A 19,566-nucleotide genomic window follows, 5' to 3' on the forward strand; every position below is an offset into this window, starting at 1 on the left:
GACCATAAATAATTTACAGAACTTGAAATACTTAAATGTCAACAAACAAAGCTTTGAGAAGTCGCAACCCCACAAATAACATGTGTTCGCCACACTGTTACCGTTGTTCTGCCGGGTGTCCCTGGCAGATGTGGCTCAGTCGACTTTTAACTTCTAAAACTTCACACATAATTTATATAGCGTTGTGCGTTCACATGAACTTACAGAGGGAAACCAAAAGCTTTAGCCTCTATTTAGACGTGAATGGACTGACCAAAACGACCCATCAAATGTGTCTCATCTACTAAAATCCCGCTATGCACTGCATAGCTTGACTGTTTATTCAAGTTGGACCAGAACTCAGAGACACTCAGATCCAACCATGGGTTTGTGGGAGATACGGGGTCCAGAAGGCGACACTAACTTTAAATGACGTGATACAAGGAAGCAATCAGCCAAATCTGGGATATAGGATGTTTTCCGGGGAACGTGACCCAGTCTTCCCAGGAAACACCTGGCTCACATGCAGAGAAGTGGGTCTGGAATGTCGCAGAATGAGAGAGACCTAACAGAAACCACCACCAGGTGAAACCACGCGGCCCTGGCTCGGACTCTCCCTGACACGAGATGCCCGCAAACCAGCCTCAGAGATGACGGGGAGCTGGGGAGTAACACGGTCTCACACGTCAAGGGACTGCTGTGAAGTCTTTAAAGGCCCTTGAGAGACAGACACGCGTGTCCGAGTCCGCACAGATGAGGTAGCAGCAGGCGGCCGGGCCACGGGGCCCCCGCTCCGCCTCTGCCTTCTCCCCTCAGGCCCCTGGCTCCTCGCCCCGCCCCACCCCGCCCCCACCGGCAGGTGTGGACTCCGAGGGCGGTCCCCAGTGAGTGTCACGTGCACTGGACTTCACTTCGGGCCGGCTTCCTCGAGAGCCTGGTGTGTGACACGTGCTGTTCCCACCACCACCACCACCACGCCCCCTTCTCCAGCTGAGGACGCCAGGGCACAGGGAGGGCACAGGAGCTGCCCAGACACACGCAGGCAGGAGTTCAAACCCAGGCGGCCGGCCCCCGCAGCCTGGGGTCTGAACCGCGAGTCTCAACCTTTTCCAGCCTCAGGTGGAGAACCTGACTGTGGGTTCAGCCCTGACTCTGCAGTGCACTTATTTCCCTGCGTGGCTTCGACTAGATTACTGGGAGGCTCTCAGGTTCAGTTTCCTCGTCTGCAAAATTGAGAAAACAGTCCTTTACTTCAAGAGTTTATTTTGACAATTAAATGTTGTAATACGCATACATTAATTAAGCAGCTGGCATACAGAAGGCGCTAAGTAAAATTGAGTAGGGAACATTTTTATTCTCAGGAACAAAATAAAGACCAGAATTTGCAATTTGTTACTTCACAGTTAAGAAGCAAATTTTCATGAGTCTATCATTTGGATTCAGTACTTCTGAACCAGACACGGGCTAGAAACGCTGCGTGTTCAAGGAACGTGGAGGCTGGCAGCAGTAAGGCTCACTTGGGTGTGGCTGGCGGGGTCCGTGAGCGTCTCCCACGACACGGACAGCAATCTGAACACTTCGCCGAAACTGTCATCTGGTGAGCTTGAGTGTGATGTTGTCATGTGACAGGATCACATGCTTATGATTTTGTAATAAAAAGAAGTATTATTTGTGCATATTCAATAAAAATGCACGAAGTAATGGCCTATCCTTTAAATTCCTCAAGTTTGGTCCTGTCCAACAGTTGAACTTTTTAAACAGTTGTATCTGGGCAGAAATTTCAGACTCATCATCACAGAGACACGAACGGTATTTGTCTGTCCACACTCCTTTCTGAGGACACAGCCTTTCCCACAGCCCCGCCGTCCAGGCTGTCACGGTTCTAATTTAGACCGTGGGTCCGAGGAGCTGCCCCTGCCGAGGACACGGGCTCCACGTGCTGCCTCGTGGCCGGCTCGTGGCGGGTAATGTGGGCTGGCCTGAGGGGATGCACGGGGCCCATCACACCGGCTCCGGGGAACTTCAGAGGGGGGTTAGAGCTAAAACCATCTGCATGTCGGCAAAAGCTGAAGAAGCGCCACAAGGCAGCGTGCTGGGGCCACGGCGCGCTGATGCCACGTGAGGGACGAGTCCCCGGAGCAGCGGGAGCCACGAGCCCCGGGGGACGCCGACACCTCCCGGAGGGGAGACCGAGCAGACACGGCGTATTTCCTTCATGGGATGCTTCAGACTGTGCCAGCTGTGCAAACGTTTATCTTTCCTTTGATGGAAATATGCTAACTGTGTTATTCCAAAGAAAGATTGCTGTTGAAAATTTGAAGTTAACTTCCCTAGATTTGTTCTTTAACAGCTTTTAATTTTGTTTTCTTTGAACAAAAATATCTTATTCTGGTGAGTGTAAAGATAGGCCATCATATTTTCTTTATCGGTATTACTTAATCATTACCTCCTTTTCATAAATAAGATTTCACTTAGCACATCATCTTACAATGAAAATGGTATTGAAATAATTTAGTATTGGTAAGAGAAATCACTCGAAGCCTTTTTCAATCACTCAGACGCAAATGGAGTGGCAGAAGTTCAAAGTCAAGTTGGGTTTGTATGAGGCAAATGTTTCCAAACCATCCTATGAGGTCGCCCATTCACTGGAAAAGCACTTAATGCACTCTGCTGTCCCCGGTGCTGGGGACGAGGGGACGGCCCGGTGCCCAGTCCAGGGGCTCACACCAAGCAGACCGGTGGACTACGTCGACAAAAGCCGACCAAGCGCCACAACGACCAATGGCAGTGACAGAGGGTCAGGTCCCCTGGCAGCCGACGGGGAGACACTGCACTGAGGTCCGGGTCAGACGGGCACCGCGTGTCTCAGGGAACGGGATGGACACGGGTCTCTTACCTGTACACGTGGCGTCGTCAGTTCCTGGGTGCAGTAGCACGACTTCGTCGTCATCTTGATGGGAAATCCGCAGATATGGGGCAGTTTGGACTTCACATCGGAAAGAAAACTTCTCAGCACACCGTCCAAATCCACCCTCGGGAAGAACTGCACGGGCTGACTCCTGACGCAGCGGAGCGGGTAGGTGGGAGGCGTTAAGGAACAGCGGGACGGCTTTATGGACCGAGAGAGACTGTGAGACACAGTGGCTGCTGGGGAGTGCACACCCCTAAATCCTAACTATCTCACACATAGCTCATCTGTTCCCAGCTAACTCACTCCAAGTGTATAACCCAAAGCTAAAAAAGCACGTTTCCTCCAGGAGTAGTATTAATTACTTCTGTTTTAATACTCACAATCGAGACAACTCACTGTCTCCTTAGGGGAAGGCTTTCTACACAGGCTGGCAACGACGCCATTCCGAAACTGACCTGTAAGAAAGACACTGTGCCTGTGGGGACCACAGAAGTGTTTACGGCCACCAGTGAGTGACTGCACCCCCGGAAGGCAGCGAGGGCTCAGCCCGGAGGAACAGCACGGGCGGGCTTCACTGGGCTCCAGGGGCAGTTCCCGGAGAACAGCAGCCACTCTCCTGATGAGGACCCCCCCTCCCCCCACCCCGAGGAGCTGGCACAGTGACCTGGCACCTAACGGGAGGGATGGCTGAAACCTGCATCTGCCCACTCACCTTCTGTGGCGCATCCGGGTCAGGACGCAGGGCAGAGGAAGAGCGCTGTGGCCCCCTCCCCCTTGGAAACCCAGCGGTGACAACGCAAAGGGACGGGACCACAGGGCCAGGATGCAGACTGAAGAGTCTTGCCCGAGCTCTTCGCTTGGGCTTTTCACGGGCAGACTTTTAAAATAACGTCAAGATGTTTCCTTAAGTTTATGGGGTACATCAAGCACACGTCAAGCCCTCTAAATTTTGCCTGTAAAACAGTTTTCCAGAAATAAAATTCTTTCTCAAATTCACTCTGATTCCTCCCTTTCAGAAATACCAAAATTCCACTGGAGGGAGCCCTTGGCCAAGGAGAACCTGTGATGATTTCTTCCTGTCTACTAGAAGCCAAGTGAGCGCTTTCCCCGTCTCCCTGGCAGTCCCCGCCGTCTGAACCGCTGCAGCAGCGTTTCAGGGAGGAAATGCCACTGTGAAGCGCGCCCTCAAACACAGACGGGAAGACGTTGAGAACAGAACAGGACTCACGCAGACGACAAGGAGTCGAGAGGAGTGCAGTCCGTCGGGACACAGAGAAGGGGGGCAGGGATGTCGACGCTGGGGCGGGGACAGCTGCCCCCACCTGCGTTCAAGGATATGTGAAGGGCCTCCCTCCTGGCATCCAGAAGCGGACGCTGCAGTACACTTCGGCCCCTCCGGGGGCCTCTGGGAGTTTGTAGCCGTACTGAAAGTGAGGAGCAAGGTTGAAATTATCCGGAGTGAAGGCTACACTGAGATCCCATCACAAGAAGCCAAACCAGGCAGCCCACAGCGCGCGCCTGCCCTCACCAGGTCATCCCAGTGCGTCTGGAAGTCTGCGTACGTGTGGAAGGGGCAGTCGGGAGGTGCGGCCCGAAGAACGCTGAGTATCTGCCCCCGTTTCATGCTGTGGGAGGTGAGAGTGGTGGCGCGGCATGAGCCCCGTCGTCGAACCTAACCCCAGCGCGCAGGGGAGGTTTAACCACGTGGCTTAGACCGCGTTCAGGAAGATTCGGCAACCACCAACACATAAGCGATAAACTAATCACTTGTTCCTCGTTCCAAACATAACTGTATTTAAATGTCACCTAGATTTGTGAGGAGAAACCAAACTGAATTGATGCAAACACTATGCCAGTTACGAACACAAAATAACGACTAGTGTTGTCACAAATAGATATGCCTGGTAATTGTGAGACTTTAGAGAAAAGCTTAAGAGTTGAATAAATACAAGTTAAATCTGTATTTCCCATCTACCCTTTCCTGAATGATAAAATTATTATGTGTATGCTTGCTAACGTTATTGTTCATAAAGCAGGTTAAAACTTCATCCCACTAGTCCTATTCATATCAATAACAAGCCATTTTTTCCTGAATATAGTACAAACTTAACTCATATCAAGCAATAACGAATCATTAACTATATGTACAAGCTCTCAAGGTCATGTCGAGATTACTGTAATAGTTTTAATCTCATGAGATATCTAGAAATTGTACTTTAAAAGCAGTCCAATAAAACGTATTACAGACGTGTACTATACACTTACTGTACAATACCGTGAGTCCAGTCACCCGACACAGGGGACTGACGGCTTCTGCAAGTGGGACAACGCACCGGTGACATCTGTCAAGTTACACCCCGGTTTCAAACAGCCACGAGGTGGCGTCTGCTTTTGCGCGTGCCAGCGCCGAGGCACAGCCGAGAAGAACGGAACACCGCGCCGCGCCGAGGCACGGCAGCCGCGCCCTCACCTTGGCAGAACGTAGCACTCGCCGCTCAAAATCGCGTGTCCCTCAATGACGGCACTCTTGTGACTTTCGAAGTCCTTTATGACACTTTGGGAAATGCCGAATTCTTGCAGCTTTTAGCAGAAACAAGATTTTAATGCGTAAGTCCTCTGAAGAATTTGCAAACAGAAAGAAACATTACAGACCCGCACACACAGCCAGCTGTGACTTGGAAGGCTGCAGGTACGCTGGGCCAACCGCTTCCCGTGACGTGGTGCGTGTTCCGGCTCACGCTGTCTCCCCTCTACACTCCCGCACGTGTTTCATGCTCTCCCTCCCACTGCCCACGCAAACGCCCCGTTCCGCACCGCCTCACAGACACGCAGAACCAAGTGCTCCAGTAGTCCAGACCTGGCAAGTGCCCCACCGAACAGCTGGGCAAGGCAAGACGGGGAGGGGCTGATGACGGAGGACGACGGAGGGTAGGGACTTAAACGAACTGAACGAGCACGTGCTGAGCGCACAGCGCTGGGCGGGAAAGAGAAAGCAGAGCACCCCCTGATTTCTGGGGTCTGCTCCCGTGCTGACAGGAGCTCTACTGCCGTGATGCCGCTATGCAACACCTGTTGCTTAAAATGGAGCAGGTGAGGCAATTTATCTGGTGGGCAAAGCTGGGACAGCTCCCTCCTCTTCCCCGTGGGAGCTGGCCTGTGGGCAGAGTGCACTGTGCACGCTCTGTCACGCTGGGAGTGGGGCCTGATCTCCCCAGGGAGCCTGTGGGTCCCACACCGCCACTCACGGGTGGGTCGGTCAGCCTCATTCTAGGGTGCCGGCGGGCCACCTCCTCCCAGAGCCGTCCCCCTTTTCAGTAATGAAGAGTGGGACCGTGTGTCTGGTACAGTATATACAGCGGAGGCCAAACTGGAGGACGCTTTCTGCAGGCAAAGCCAGTTAAGCCGTGTACTTGGGGGCCATGAGAATAGCAAAATAAAAGACAGGTCCTTCTCCTGAGAGGGCAAGAGTGTTGTGTGTAACTGCTGTGTGCTGGGGTAGCGGGGTCCTGAAGGCCACCACGAAGGTTCTCGAGCGAGGGACTAGCGTGACCGGGTCTGTGTTGAGCCGACAATAATTTCTTTGGGTAAACAGACTAAGAACACCACCAATATATCAAGAATTTAATAGGGAGTTTGAAAGTTAAAAAATCTTATCACTCTTATTAAAAATTAAAACCTGCTAGCGTGTGTGTAATAACAAGAAATATATTAAGTATCTAGCACATATAATAAAGTTAATCACAGAAATGAAAATTCGTGGTACCTCAGGTGGCGGCAGTCTGATTGTGTAAGCTTCTATGCTCAGACAAACTTGAGTTTCTGTTACATTGATGGCTAATACTGAAAGAAAATATTTAATGGTAAACTTTCTGGGATTACTACTCCATCCAATCAAATGAACTACTTTAGGAACACAAGAATTCACTGAATTTACTGAAGTTGCAAATGCAGGTAAGCACGAGGAGTTCTCCACACACGGCAACAGGCAGCCCGGCACCGTGTCCAGCAGTCGCAGCTGAGGCCTCGGGGGGACCAAGCCTGGACAATGCGGCTGTGTGGGGGCGTGTGGTGGCTGTGTGGGGGCGTGTGTGGGCATGTGGGACTGTGGGGGGGCGTGTGGTGTGATGGGGCCTGTGGGGGCTGTGTGGGCATGTGGGACTGTGTGGGGTGTGTGGGGGCGTGTGGTGTGATGGGGCCTGTGGGGCTGTGGGGGGTGTGTGTGGTGGGGGGTCACAGGCAGGCTGGCACAGGGGAAACGAGGCCCCACAGGTGAGGGAGACCTGCCCGAGCCCCTTGTGCAGTCCGACGCCCACGCCGCGCGGGAGACGGAAGCTGCCTGACCCCGGCAGTCCGTCCCCACCAACGCCCGCAGGTGCTCTGGCGGGCTCCCCTGCGTCCGATGGGGCCTCCAGGCTTCTGCCCGCTTTCTCTTAACCGGAAGCCCTTACTGGAGTCACATACAGTCGCCCGGGGGAGGGGTGGCACCCAGGACAAGGCAGGAGGGGCTGTGGGGTTCCTGACCCGAGAACTGGCCTCAGGGTGCCTTAGTTGGTGGAAACCCACTGAGCTCCACACTTCCAGTCTGTCGGCCTCGCTGTGGAGTATGCCACTCATGAACTGGAAGGCACAGCTCTAACACAGCAGTGGAGGACTTTGCTCCCTAAACTGTTATCTTTACTTCACTGTTGTCTTTAATAAACTGTTACCTGCGACAGCTGTCGTCTCCTGCTAGTCCCGCGGATGGAACTAAGTGCAGTAGTGAGCCCACAGGGCCCCAGCTGGAGGACAAGGGGGCCGCCGTCCGGCTCGGGCAGGACCTGGTACGCAGGGGGCGGCCGGGACCGTCCGCAGCCGTCAGCCCGGATTCAGGGCTGCGCCCGAGGGTGGGGGAAGCTGCCGGGACCGGTCAGTCATGTCTGCGGGGGCCCAGGACTCCCACCCATCTGCTCTCTCGGGACCACCGTTTGGGAAATTGCCTGCAAAGTGCAGCCACATCATTGAACTGGATTAGACCATATCATAAACTGTCATTTTAGATCATCCGTGTCTTTTTAGACTTTTTTAAAAACAAGAATCATGTTCTCATAAGAAATAAAGCTTTTACTGGAAACTACACGTTATAAATGGCTGTAAGAATTGAACTCCTTCATAGTCATAATTTTTTAAAGTAAAGAAATAAAAAATTATAGCTTTTATTGAAATTGAGAGAAGTGAATTTTTGTCAATGAGGTAGGCTATGTACTTTGAATCAGAGGTCATTTTCCCAGGTGAAATTGTGATTATAATAACACCTGTTTGAATTCTGATATGACCTAATCACCACAATTACAACAACTCGTAACACTGTTTAACAACTGTTGATTATATTAATGTTTCATCTATTAACTTAAGCATTTTTACTTACCAACAGCATTTTGCTTTCCCATCTGAGAAAGAAACTCTCTTCCTTAAAAAATTGATAATATATACCATATTATTATAACCCATAAATCATGCTTGATAAATACAACTTTTTATGTAAAAGCATAAAAGTTAAGGAAAATACTTTAAAATGCAGTTTTATACAAAGAAATGTCAGCTTACATAAAAATATCTCTTCCATTAAAAGGATAAAAATACCTAATTATACCCTCAAATATTTATTCTGTAGCATAAAATGCTTAGAAAATGGTCAGACCTCAACATAAAACTCAGTACTATTTTGGTTCTAGCAATATGAGTAATTTCTGTTTATTTTACAGTAATTCTCATCACTTATATCTTTTCTTCTAAGCATCAAGCATTACATAATAAACGTATTTTCTTTAAAGAAACAAGAGCAGGCCTCTGGGTATAATCCCAGGCACGGAGATGACACGTGTGTTGTGTGGGCTGGCCTGAGAACACGTGGCTGGGCTCCGCGTTAGCAACTACTTTCTGGGAGCAGAGCCCCAAAGGGAAGCAACCTGCCTGAGAAAGCCACAGTGACCGGGAGAGGGACAGTCACCTTGCACCAGGAGGTGGCCAGTCTTGTTCCAGGCTGGGGCGAGCCTGGCCGTGAGCGAGTACGAAAGGCAGTTCTGAAGAATCACAGGGATGACCCTTTGTGGCGCCTCTGCCTGCAAAGGTTCAAGGACAAAATACGAGCCAATCACAGCAATCAGCATGTCCCTACAGACTCACGGGAAATGTCTGTGCCGGGACCGCCCCCCCCCCCCCCCCCCACAGGCCGGGCTGTTCTGGATGTCACTGCAGTCATTGCCATGGTCACCACAACCCCATCTGGTCCGAAGGCTAAGAAGCGTTGAACTCTCTTCACTCTGAAGCCCTGACGGCTGTCGTGCCGTGACAGCCCGAGCCCCTGCTTGTCCCGACGCAGAGCCCGCGCCTCCGGAGCGCCCGCGCTGGGCCCCTGCACTGCACCCCGTGGCCCCCGTGCACAGAAGACACAGAGCAGAGCCGCACCGCACTACCGTTCCTCACTGCTGTTCACACCGGCCGCTTCGGCACCGGAAAAACGACGAGACACTTACATGGGTACCAGCAAGGCCTCTCTCTTTGTAGAGAATTGTTTAAAGTAGGACTTCTGACCAATGAGACTGACAGGATGCACACTTACCCTCCTGCCTGAGACAACACTAAAAATTGGGCAACCGTGGTTCACAGGACGCTGGACATCAAGCCACAAGAGGAGCGGTCCCTGAGAGGCAGAAACGAGCACACTGACCGAAGAGGGTTTCCGGGTGCGGTGCGGGGTGCGGGGGGCTCCCTGGGTTGAGGGGACGGAGCTGAGGTTCCAGGGAGACAGGGCGGCAGAGTCTGGGGGACACCGCGTGGGAGGTGAGAGCGCGGCACGGAGAGCGGACCCTGAGACAGCGGAGCCCCTCGCAGGTGCGGATGGGCACACGCCAGTGAGGAAGCCACTCCAGGCTGGGGGAGAGCCAAGGCTGTGCTCTCCGCACGCCTGTGCGGACACGGTCCAGAGGAAAACGCTGCGTGTGCCTCTGCTGGCCGGACATGCGGAAGAGTGGCAGTGCCCGGAGAACTGTCCCCCAACACCACCCCCCCGTTTTTATGCCATGTGGGCTCCTGGTGAACTTCCCAGGGTGCGTGTCAGTCATCTGTTGGTGAGGACAGGACCAGGTCTGCTCATCGTCTCAAAGGGAATCAGGGCTCCCGTCTACAGGGCTCCAGAGCGGGCGGCGGCCCAGCTGCACTGCTGACTTCACACGTGCCCCCAGGGTGCGGGGCCTGGGCAGCTGAACGAGTCCCATCGGCCATCAGGATCTGCCGGAGGGAGCCAAGTTCAACCCAGGCCGGGCAGGATGTATGGCTCGCAGCAGCCGGGCGTGCCCAGAGGGAGGCCGGGGCAGTTCTACCACTCACACACGTCCTGCCTGCTGCCCCGGACGCCTTCCAGGGCAAAGGCGGCCTCACTGACCCCGTCTGCTCCAGCTGTAGGCAAATCCTGCACCGTATTTTCTCAGTAATTGACCAAACGGGTAGACAGAAAGTGAGCATACAGGACCTTAACACTATCAACTTTTGTGACCCAACGACACCCGTAGGCCCTGTGGCACAACAGCACGATGCACGTTCGTTTCAAGGGGACAAGAACCATGTGCTGGGGCAGACTGTGTTCTGGGCCACCAAACAGGCCTCAGTGAACTCCAACACATGCAGGTCACGCACAACGCGTCCTCCGGCCACAGCCCAAGCAGAGGGCAGCGACAGAGAGATCTCGGGCCCCAGCCGGGTGGCCCGGCTGGCTGCGGCGGCATCCCCCACACCAAGGGCTGCGGTTCAACCCCGGCCGGCACGCGTGGCAGGCAACTGGCTGTTTCTTCCTCCCTCCCTCCGTCTCTCTAAAACCAATACACATATCCTCAGGGGAGGGTTTGAGGAAATCCTGAGAATACCCCCAAGTATGTGGGAACTACACAACAGATTGCTAACGAACCCGCAGATCCAAGAAGTCAATGGGGAATGAGAAAGTATTTTGAACTGACGAAGATGAAAGCAAAACACGGTTGCGAGGAAGTTTGTAGCACTTAAGTGTGTCTGCATTGGAAAAGAAAAGGTTCTCGAATCAGCGACCTCAACTTCCACCTTAAGTAGCTAGAAAAAGAAACATAAGTATCGTTCAGTTTTTGCTAACGAGGTCTCACAGGAGACGCGAGTATTCATTATCCCTCCCGCACATTCCCCGGGTGCCCGCCGTGCGCTCAGCTCCGTGCTGAGTGAACCAGAGCCGGCGTGCCCGTGCCTTACGGGAGCTCGCCCTGCCCTGCGGAGGGGGTTCGGTCTCGTGCTCTGCGGGGAAGGGCCTGGTAACTGAACACAGCACGGATCAGATGACAGCGTGGCCTCAGGCGAGGCGTCACGTGTTGTGCGAGGCCGCGGGGCTGCACAGCTGCAGGCCCTTAGTGCGATGCGCTCGTCGCCCAGGCCCAGCCAACCCCCCCCCCCCCCCCCCGTGACCTCCGATGCCTGTTCTGGTTATCCCCAAGGGCACTGTCACCGCCACTGCACGGGATCATGTTTTACTTGTGTGTGCATCTCCCCCTAAAGAAAATACAATAGAAATAAACCCCAAATAAGCGTAAGAAAAGAAATCATAAAGGCCAAAATGAAAATAAGTGAAATAAAAAACAAGAGAAATCACCGAGACCAAAAGCTGTTCTTTGCGGGCAGGGAGACCGGAGGCCTCCAGCGGCCTGGCGAGGGTGGGGAGGAGGGACGCGCCGCCAGTCCGGGGAGCGAGAGAGGTGCCACCGCTGCCGGCCGCCGGACGCAGGGCGGCACCACGAGCAAGTTGACGTCATCAGTCCGCCAGCGCAGACGAGGGAAACGCAGGCCTTGGGGCAGACAGTCTGAGCATCTCTATCGTGTATTAAAGAGACTGGATTGTACTTACAATCCCTCCTTTATGCGTAACTCCAGGCCCAGGGAACTTGACTGGTGAATTCTACCAAACATTTATAGAAGGGATAATAAAAACGCTACACAAACTCCAGAAACTTTTCAGAAAGGAGGAGACCTTTTCCTGTGGGCAGGGAGTTTGTCTGATTCACGGCTTCAACTCCAGAAGCAAGCAGAGTGCTCAGCATGTAACAGATGTTCAGCAGCTACCCGCCGGCTACCGTGACTGTTACCCAGAAAGACATGAGTGGAGCAGAACCATGGAGGCCCACGAGGGTAGGAAAGTCAGGCGGGAGAAAGCTTATGAGCATCACGGCATTTGGGATCTGGAAGTCTGGGGAAGTGGACAAAGCAAGTCTACTTAGTAACAAAGGGGAACTCGGGTATGTGGGAAAAGGACAAGAATATAAACAAAAAGATTTTGGACACTGGACAACTTGCAGTGATAAAGCCAAAGGTGTGAAGTAAAAGACCGGAAGAAAATATTTAACAAAGTGTGTTTTTATTAGTGTGTAATGACTGCAGAAGCTATGTTTTTTAATTTTTTATTTTTTCTTATAATCTTTATATATACTTGGCATATTCTTTTACTAACTCAACACTCAAATGTGATCTATTCTTAGGCTAAAAATAACTTTTAATCTTTAGAATTCATCTCTAAAATCACATTGTATCTATTGTTTTTGTGACACACTTGTCAAAAAACAGCACAATTTTGATCTTTAAGTCAATACATTAATAAGATTAAATTCTCCACGAGCCCCAGGAAGACAGCAAAGGGATCTCCACTAAACTGAGACACTTGTCACGACAAAGGACAGAGTTGTGCAGAGATCCCTGAAAGACCTAGTTTCCAGTTCTAGGAGAACGCCACCCTGAGGATTTGGTTCTGAGAGTCCGGACCTGTCTCAGCACGGAGGTGGAACGCGCACCCTCCCTCCCACCCGGTCCCTGAAGAGCGCCGCCCTCCCGCAGACGGTGACCGACGGCCGAGGCCTGCTGTCCGGTCACTCAGAGACTCCTCAGGGAACTGCGAGAGCACCTGGGGGGTGGGGAAACCTCACCATCCTCCCAGACCCCAAAGAACACCCCTCACCTTGGAGGGGGCCAGATGCCCCAATCCCCGGGACCCCTGTGGATCGGCCTGCTGGAGTCACGGAGGGCACAGTGCCCCAGAGAGACGTGCGGAGACGTGACGTGAGCACCAGCCACATCTCCTTGGCCTGAGTAACCGGGACACACGAGGTGCTCAACCCACGTACTCCTGTTTTCCTTGCTCAGATCCAGAAATCGTCACCATGAGTACAATTTATACTGTTTTGTGCCTCTGCTTATTAGCTATATTATTACAAACAGTGTTTTTATCTCTCTCAGGGTTTTTCTTCATCTGTAGAATGAGATTATTCACTTCTTGGCAGCTACATACGGTAAGTGATGTGATGCCAGGTGAAATGCCCACAAGGTCACCCAGCAAAAGTTAGCCCCTTCCCCTCTGCCTCTACTAAATGAAAGCAACTGTTCTGCTCTTCCACGTGCACTTACAAGAAAGAGACTCCAATTTTTGTTGGCCGACAAAAGAAGCTGAATACAAAATCAATATACACAACATCTGGAATTGTATCTTTTAAAACACTTACCTTAGCTCCATGTTTTTCGAGATAGGCATTAAGCTTCCCAGCTTTATAAAATGGTATCTATAACAAAAATCCACATTTATAAAAGTGACTCAACGAACGTGTTACTACGTAAAGCAATACTCAGAAGACGTTGAAGGCTCTGCAGCAGGGCGCGCAGAAGGGGACGTCTCCCTGACAGCCCGCACCCCGGGGACGCCAGCCTCTCCCTGAAACACACCTGCGGGTGTGCTCCCCTCGAGGGAGGGAAGCCTTCCTGGGGGTGGCACGCACCCAGAAACCATACGATGAGAGAGGCCAGTAAGTTTCATGTAGTAAATATTAATATGTTCCTTCATATATAGTATATTCTTAGGCATTCACAAGGAAAGGGGCCTGAGTGGGAGATCAAGAGAAAGTTCACACGGCCAAGGTGTGCAGCTCCCCTGTGAAAGCCACACGAATGGACAGACAGTGCTGGTGACTAAAAGATCGGCAGATGGCGAAAGTCTGCAAATACCCAGTGTCTGTGGGCACGTGGAAATACGGAATTTTTCAAACACGGTTTGTTAAAATGTAACCCAGTATGGCTTTTTTCGGAGAGCAATTTCACAGTATCTAGATTATATTTAAAATGTGCTGCAATCTCAGTTCTAAGAATTCAACCCATAGAAACTACCAGAAAAATGCAAATGGCATTATTTCAGTGATGCTTTCTGAAGCACCGTTGCAGAGCACAACACGGAAACTCAACATGTGCATCAGGGAGTGAGAGTGAGAGTGAAAGGCGAGTTTCAAAACAGTATCCATGATAATTCCATTTTAAATATTTTTGTAAATTTTTATAGCATGTAATGTATAAAAAAGCAAAACATATTTTTCAGGTGGTTATTCTAAGATTAGAATACTTGAATTTACTAGAACTCTAAAACAATCTCCTCTTTGTTTCATAAATTTTTCAGGTAGGAAAAACACAACTAAGAGGTATTAGTGTCTACTTGTTCACCAATAGTTTGTTCTTCTTAAAAACTGTATTAAGGATGAAAAGAAAAGGTTGGACATATAGCCACATAACCTAGAAGAAAAAGAAAAGACCTAAATATTCTATATGGCTTATCAGCACTGTTAATAAATGTTGATTTCACTGGATTCTGGGAAATTAAAATCTCAGAAGAGGATTTTCAGAAAGATTTTTAACAAAAACCTCAGGATAGTATCACTTTTATAAAGATTTTGGTACTTCATTATCATTCTCAGTTATATATAGCACTGGGAAATATAATTTTTACTAACTATAAAAAATTTCCAAATTAAAAAAATATGTTGATCTAAATTCTTTAAAAGCAATTAGAGATTTGATGGAATGAGAACTTTCTTCCTTTATATTAAGTGTAATTCTAAAGAATAAAATATGAGAAAAGGATTGTATCTTCAAAAATTTTGCTATAACATCCTCATTTCTACTCTTTATCTTAGCATTTATGACACAGAAAACTAAATATTAGAACCACAAAAATGAATTTTAAACATCAGGTATATTGAAGTTAAAGTCTGTTAATGGTTCAAACTACAAAACAATGTAACCTATCTTCATAAAACATCTTTAGTTTGAGCTATAATTAGTACCCGAATTACTCTGTATCAGTATTGCCCAAAGTAATTGGTAGTAATACTTTTTATAAAATGTTAAAATACTAACCGCCATCACCACCCAAATTTGGCTAAATATTCCAGGTATAGGCGATGCAAGAATATCTTGGTGTAACAACAGCAGTTGCCTGTGGAGATGAAATGTATTAATTTTAATGTTGACTTGCCTACTGTCTGTTTTTACTTTATTAGAACATTTAAAAATCAGTTCCAGCCCTGGCCAGGTGGCTCAGTTGCTTGGAGCATTGTCCCGATATGCCCAGGTTGTGGGTTTGATCCCCAGTCAGGGCACATATAAGAATCAACCAATGAATGCACAAGTAAGTGGAACAACAAGTCTATGTTTCTCTCTCTCTCTTCCACTTCCTCCCACTCTCTAATATCAATCTATAGAAAATCATTTTGTTCTAGTAAAAAATTTAAGTCTCTTCTGGGCAAAGACTGTGTTATAGATTTCTGTATCTCTCCCCACACTTAGCATGGTACCTTGAACACTACAGGCACTCAGCCAAGCTTTGAATTAATAGAATTATAAAAGTTTAGATACTGACATTAATATGTAACCTAGTCCCTGCATCTGAATGTCCTAGCCTCTTTCATCTGTGAGTGAGAATTCCTCTTTTAAAGCCCCATTTCCACCCTAACTACAGACTTGAAGAAGTCTTGACACTGAAGAATACATCTCTCGTAACTCCAGTTTCTTCCATTTTCCTTTGTTTTTTACGTGGTTGGGGGAATGGGGGGGCAGTCTAATGATTCAACTATCAGAAAAATTATCAACTATTTGAACATTAGAACTATTGACTAGGCTCTTTTCCTGCAAAAATGATTTTTTTCCCAAGCCAGAATGGCATTACTGGTTTTAGTTTAGCATTCAAGGGCCAAATGAACTTAGAACAAAAATTACTGCAGTTGAAATTATCATCAATAATTTTGCTTCAGAGAGTAGGAGAAGGTGGGAAAAACACAAAAAGGAACAGAGTTGGAAATATAAAAATTTTCCAAATTACTAATCCTCAAAGGAAACACATGTTAAGAACCCTGAGAATTTTTTTTTTTGCGGGGGGGGGGGGGGGGGGGGCGGCACCTCGCAAAGGGAGGCTGAGAGTGCCCCCGGCAGCCCCCTCTTCCCTGGTGAGGCAGGCGCTTGGTTCTGCAGGGCCTGCCCTAGTCTCAGCTGCTCAGTCACCGGGAGGACCAGCGACAGCCCCCCGCACTGTGGCCGCGGTCTCCTTCGATTTGGGAGCGCACAGCAGAAGACCTCACGTGCAGTGTTCTATCTCTGTGTCTCCCAAGGGGTCGCGGGAAACTGCTATCACGCTGCACGTCAGCAGGAAGGGTACGGGCCCCTGGGTGCCCCTGGGTGGAAATGTGTACAATGGGGAGAAAAAAGTCTTGTGAATAAGAGAAAATGGAGGACACCCACGTGTCTTTCTTATTTCTGACTCCTAGCTGTCTCAGAAGTGTCTGTTCGTCTCCAAGAAGTTAAGCTACAGGGAGAATCCCACCAGGTATTCTCAGACTCTTCCTCTGACCGCCTCAGTCAGGGAAGGGACTAACACGCGGTGGGTCCTCAACTCGGCTGCTTTTCAAAGACTGTCTTGGAATGGGTATTTCAATAGCATTCTTGGAAAAATGCTCTTCAGAAATACTCTAATACTGACCTGAGTGTTAAGAAATTATATTAATCTAAAATGTTCACAGTATCTTTTAAAGTGCCTCATAAACAGAAAGTACTCAGTATTTATTAACTACTACTACTAAGTTTTGGGGAGCCTGATTTAATTCATCAGCGTCTATAAAAACTTTAAATTAAAAAGTTCACACAACTTGGTTGGTGTGGCTCAGTGGATTGAGCACCAGCCTGTGAACCAAAGGGTCACTGGTTCAATTCCCACTCAGGGCACAGGCCTGGGTTGGGGGCTAGGTCCCCAGTGGGGGGCAAGTGAGGGGCAACCACACATTGATGTTTCTCTCCCCCTTTTCCTCCTTTCCCCTCTGCCTAAAAATAAATAAAAAAATCTTTTTTAAAAAAGTTCACACAAGAAGTCATAAATATAACAACTCAACAGCGAGACAGTCTACCTCAAGTATTTTAAGTCCTTCCCTAAATGTAATCCTCTGGACCTGCACGGAACAAAACTGAATTTGTTTTACAATCACATACACAGAATGAGTGAAGGAGTATTTTGTTTTAAAACAGCTCTTACAGGTCTCGGAAACTCTGGGCAGTGTCGTAGTAGGACGTATGTCTCACCTGCACACCTTCAGCTGCGTGCTCCTGACCGCAGTGTCCGCTCCCGGGGGGCGCAGTGTCACCCTGACGGCACAGAGGCTCTGCAAGTCTGGGATGGTGACGAAGAACAGCGACTGCAGCTTGGAGTCGCTCATCTCTTCCTGTCCGCCGGATGTCTCGGCCACCAGGCCTCTAGAACAATCGCCCAGCAATAAAAAGTCAGTAAACCATCCCCCCAACAGGGTTGCAGCACCAACTCATCAGGGTATTTGGTATTGTGTTGGAATTAGGTAATAAAAACAAATTAGCAAACTCCAGCAGTTAAATATCGCTGCCATTTTATCTCTAAGGCTCTCTAATAACCTGGAATTCTTTTGGTACATGAATTAAGATATAATTCACGTGACATACAAGTCACTCATTAAAAGTGTACAATTGAATGGTTTTTATTCTATTTACTGAGTTATGCAACCATTACAATACATTTTAGAACACTTTTGTCACCCCAAATATATAATTTGGAATTTCAAATCTGGTTTTATACCACAAATAGAATAATTTGAGTACAAATAATAATAAAAACAGCACTGTCCATTAAATACCGACTCTGCTCTAGGTACTAGATACATTTCTATTACGCTGACTCTATTGAATAAAGTCCTCCTAAAGTTCCTGGCTATTCTTAAGGTTTCATTTTGATCTTTCCTATGCCAATAATAATTTTTTAAAAATCAAAATGTATAGCAAAGTGTTCTGCTATTTCAGGTTACCCCCGAAAAGTAATTCAAGCTTAAGGAATACATTTTTCATCATTTTACATAAAAGAAAATATTTACTCAGTCTCTAAATTATCTAGTTTCCTTTTCCACTAATTATATGGCTGTAAAACTTCTACTAGGGACACATTTTACAGCTGAAAACTCACAGGATGTACCTTTGAAGTCTACCTTATATATTACTTTACAGAAAAACTGGAATTTAAGCTCCACTTTTCTGTTTTTTAAATATGTTACTGATTATACTATTACAGTTATCCCATTTTTTCTCTTTATTCCCCTGCATGCTGCACACCTCCTTCCCTCCTCCACCTGCATTCCCTCCCTTTAGTTCATGTCCATCGGTCATACATATAAGTTCTTTGGATTCTACATTTCCTATAATATTCTGAACCTCCCCTTATTTTCTACCTACCATTTATGCTTCTTATTCCCTGTAACTTTTCCCATTTTCTCCACCTCCCCTGCTGATAACCCTCCATGTGATCTCCATTTCTGTGATTCTGTTCCTGTTCCAGTTGTTTGCTTACTTTGTGTTTGTTTTTGTTTTTAGGTTTGGCTGTTGATAGGTGTGAGTTTGTTAGCATTTTACTGTTGATAGGTTTGATCTTCTTTTTCTTAAAGTCCCTTTAACATTTCATATAATAAGGGCTTGGTGGTGATGAACTCCTTTAACTTGGACTTATCTGGGAAACACTTGATCTGCCCTTCCATTCTAAATGAAAGCTTTGCTGGATAGAGCAATTTTGGATAAAGGTCCTTGCCTTTCATGACTTGGAATAATTCTTTCCAGCCCCTTTTTACTTTTAAGGTTTCTTTTGAGAAGTCAGCTGGTAGTCTGATGGGAACTCCTTTGTAGGTAACTGTCTCCTTTTTTCTTGCTGCTTTTAAGATTCTCTCCTTATCTTTGATCTTGGGTAATGGAATTTTGATGTGCTTTGGTGTATGCTTCCTTGGGTCCAACTTCTTTGGGACTCTCTGAGATTCCTCATCTTCCTGGAATTCTATTTCCTTTGCCAGATTGGGGAAGTTCTCCTCCATTATTTGTTCAAATAAGTTTTCAATTTCTTGTTCTTCCTCTTCTCCTTCTGGCGCCACTATAATTCAGATGTTGAAATGTTAGAGTTGTCCCAGAGGGTCCCAAGCCTCTCCTCATTTTTTTGAATTCTTATTTCTTCATTCTGTTCTGGTTGAATGTTTATTTCTTCCTTTTGCTCCATATTGTTGATTTGAGTACTGGTTTCCTTTCTGTCACTATTGGTTCCCTGTACATTTTCCTTTATTTCACTTTTCATAGCCTTCACTTCTTCCTCTATTTTGCGACCATACTCAACCAATTCTGTGAGCATCCTGACTACCAGTGTTTTGAACTGTGCATCTGATAGGTTGGCTATCTCTTCCTCGTTTAATTGTATTTTTTTCCAGAGCTTTGACCCATTCTTTCATTTGGGCCATTTTTGTTTCTTTATTTTTTGCCTCTGCAGCACCTGTTAGGTAGTA

At 48.2% G+C, this 19,566-nt stretch overlaps 1 protein-coding gene across 1 annotated transcript in view; it reads right to left on the reverse strand.

Annotated features, from left to right (window-relative positions):
- Nucleotides 1-17,514, reverse strand: part of LOC114506602 (uncharacterized protein C18orf63-like) — a 42,913-nt gene extending 25,399 nt beyond the window's left edge. The window contains 10 exon segments of the mRNA XM_028524362.2: nucleotides 2,876-3,059; nucleotides 4,229-4,314; nucleotides 4,419-4,515; nucleotides 5,361-5,470; nucleotides 6,654-6,730; nucleotides 8,295-8,336; nucleotides 8,877-8,988; nucleotides 13,429-13,485; nucleotides 15,104-15,182; nucleotides 17,312-17,514. Of these exon segments, the coding sequence (XP_028380163.1) occupies nucleotides 2,876-3,059; nucleotides 4,229-4,314; nucleotides 4,419-4,515; nucleotides 5,361-5,470; nucleotides 6,654-6,730; nucleotides 8,295-8,336; nucleotides 8,877-8,988; nucleotides 13,429-13,485; nucleotides 15,104-15,182; nucleotides 17,312-17,445 (978 nt within the window). The 5' untranslated portion in view covers nucleotides 17,446-17,514.
- Nucleotides 17,515-19,566: the final 2,052 nt, after the last annotated feature.

This window comes from Phyllostomus discolor, chromosome 9, assembly GCF_004126475.2.
Source record: "Phyllostomus discolor isolate MPI-MPIP mPhyDis1 chromosome 9, mPhyDis1.pri.v3, whole genome shotgun sequence".
Classification (NCBI taxonomy): Eukaryota; Metazoa; Chordata; class Mammalia; order Chiroptera; family Phyllostomidae; genus Phyllostomus; species Phyllostomus discolor.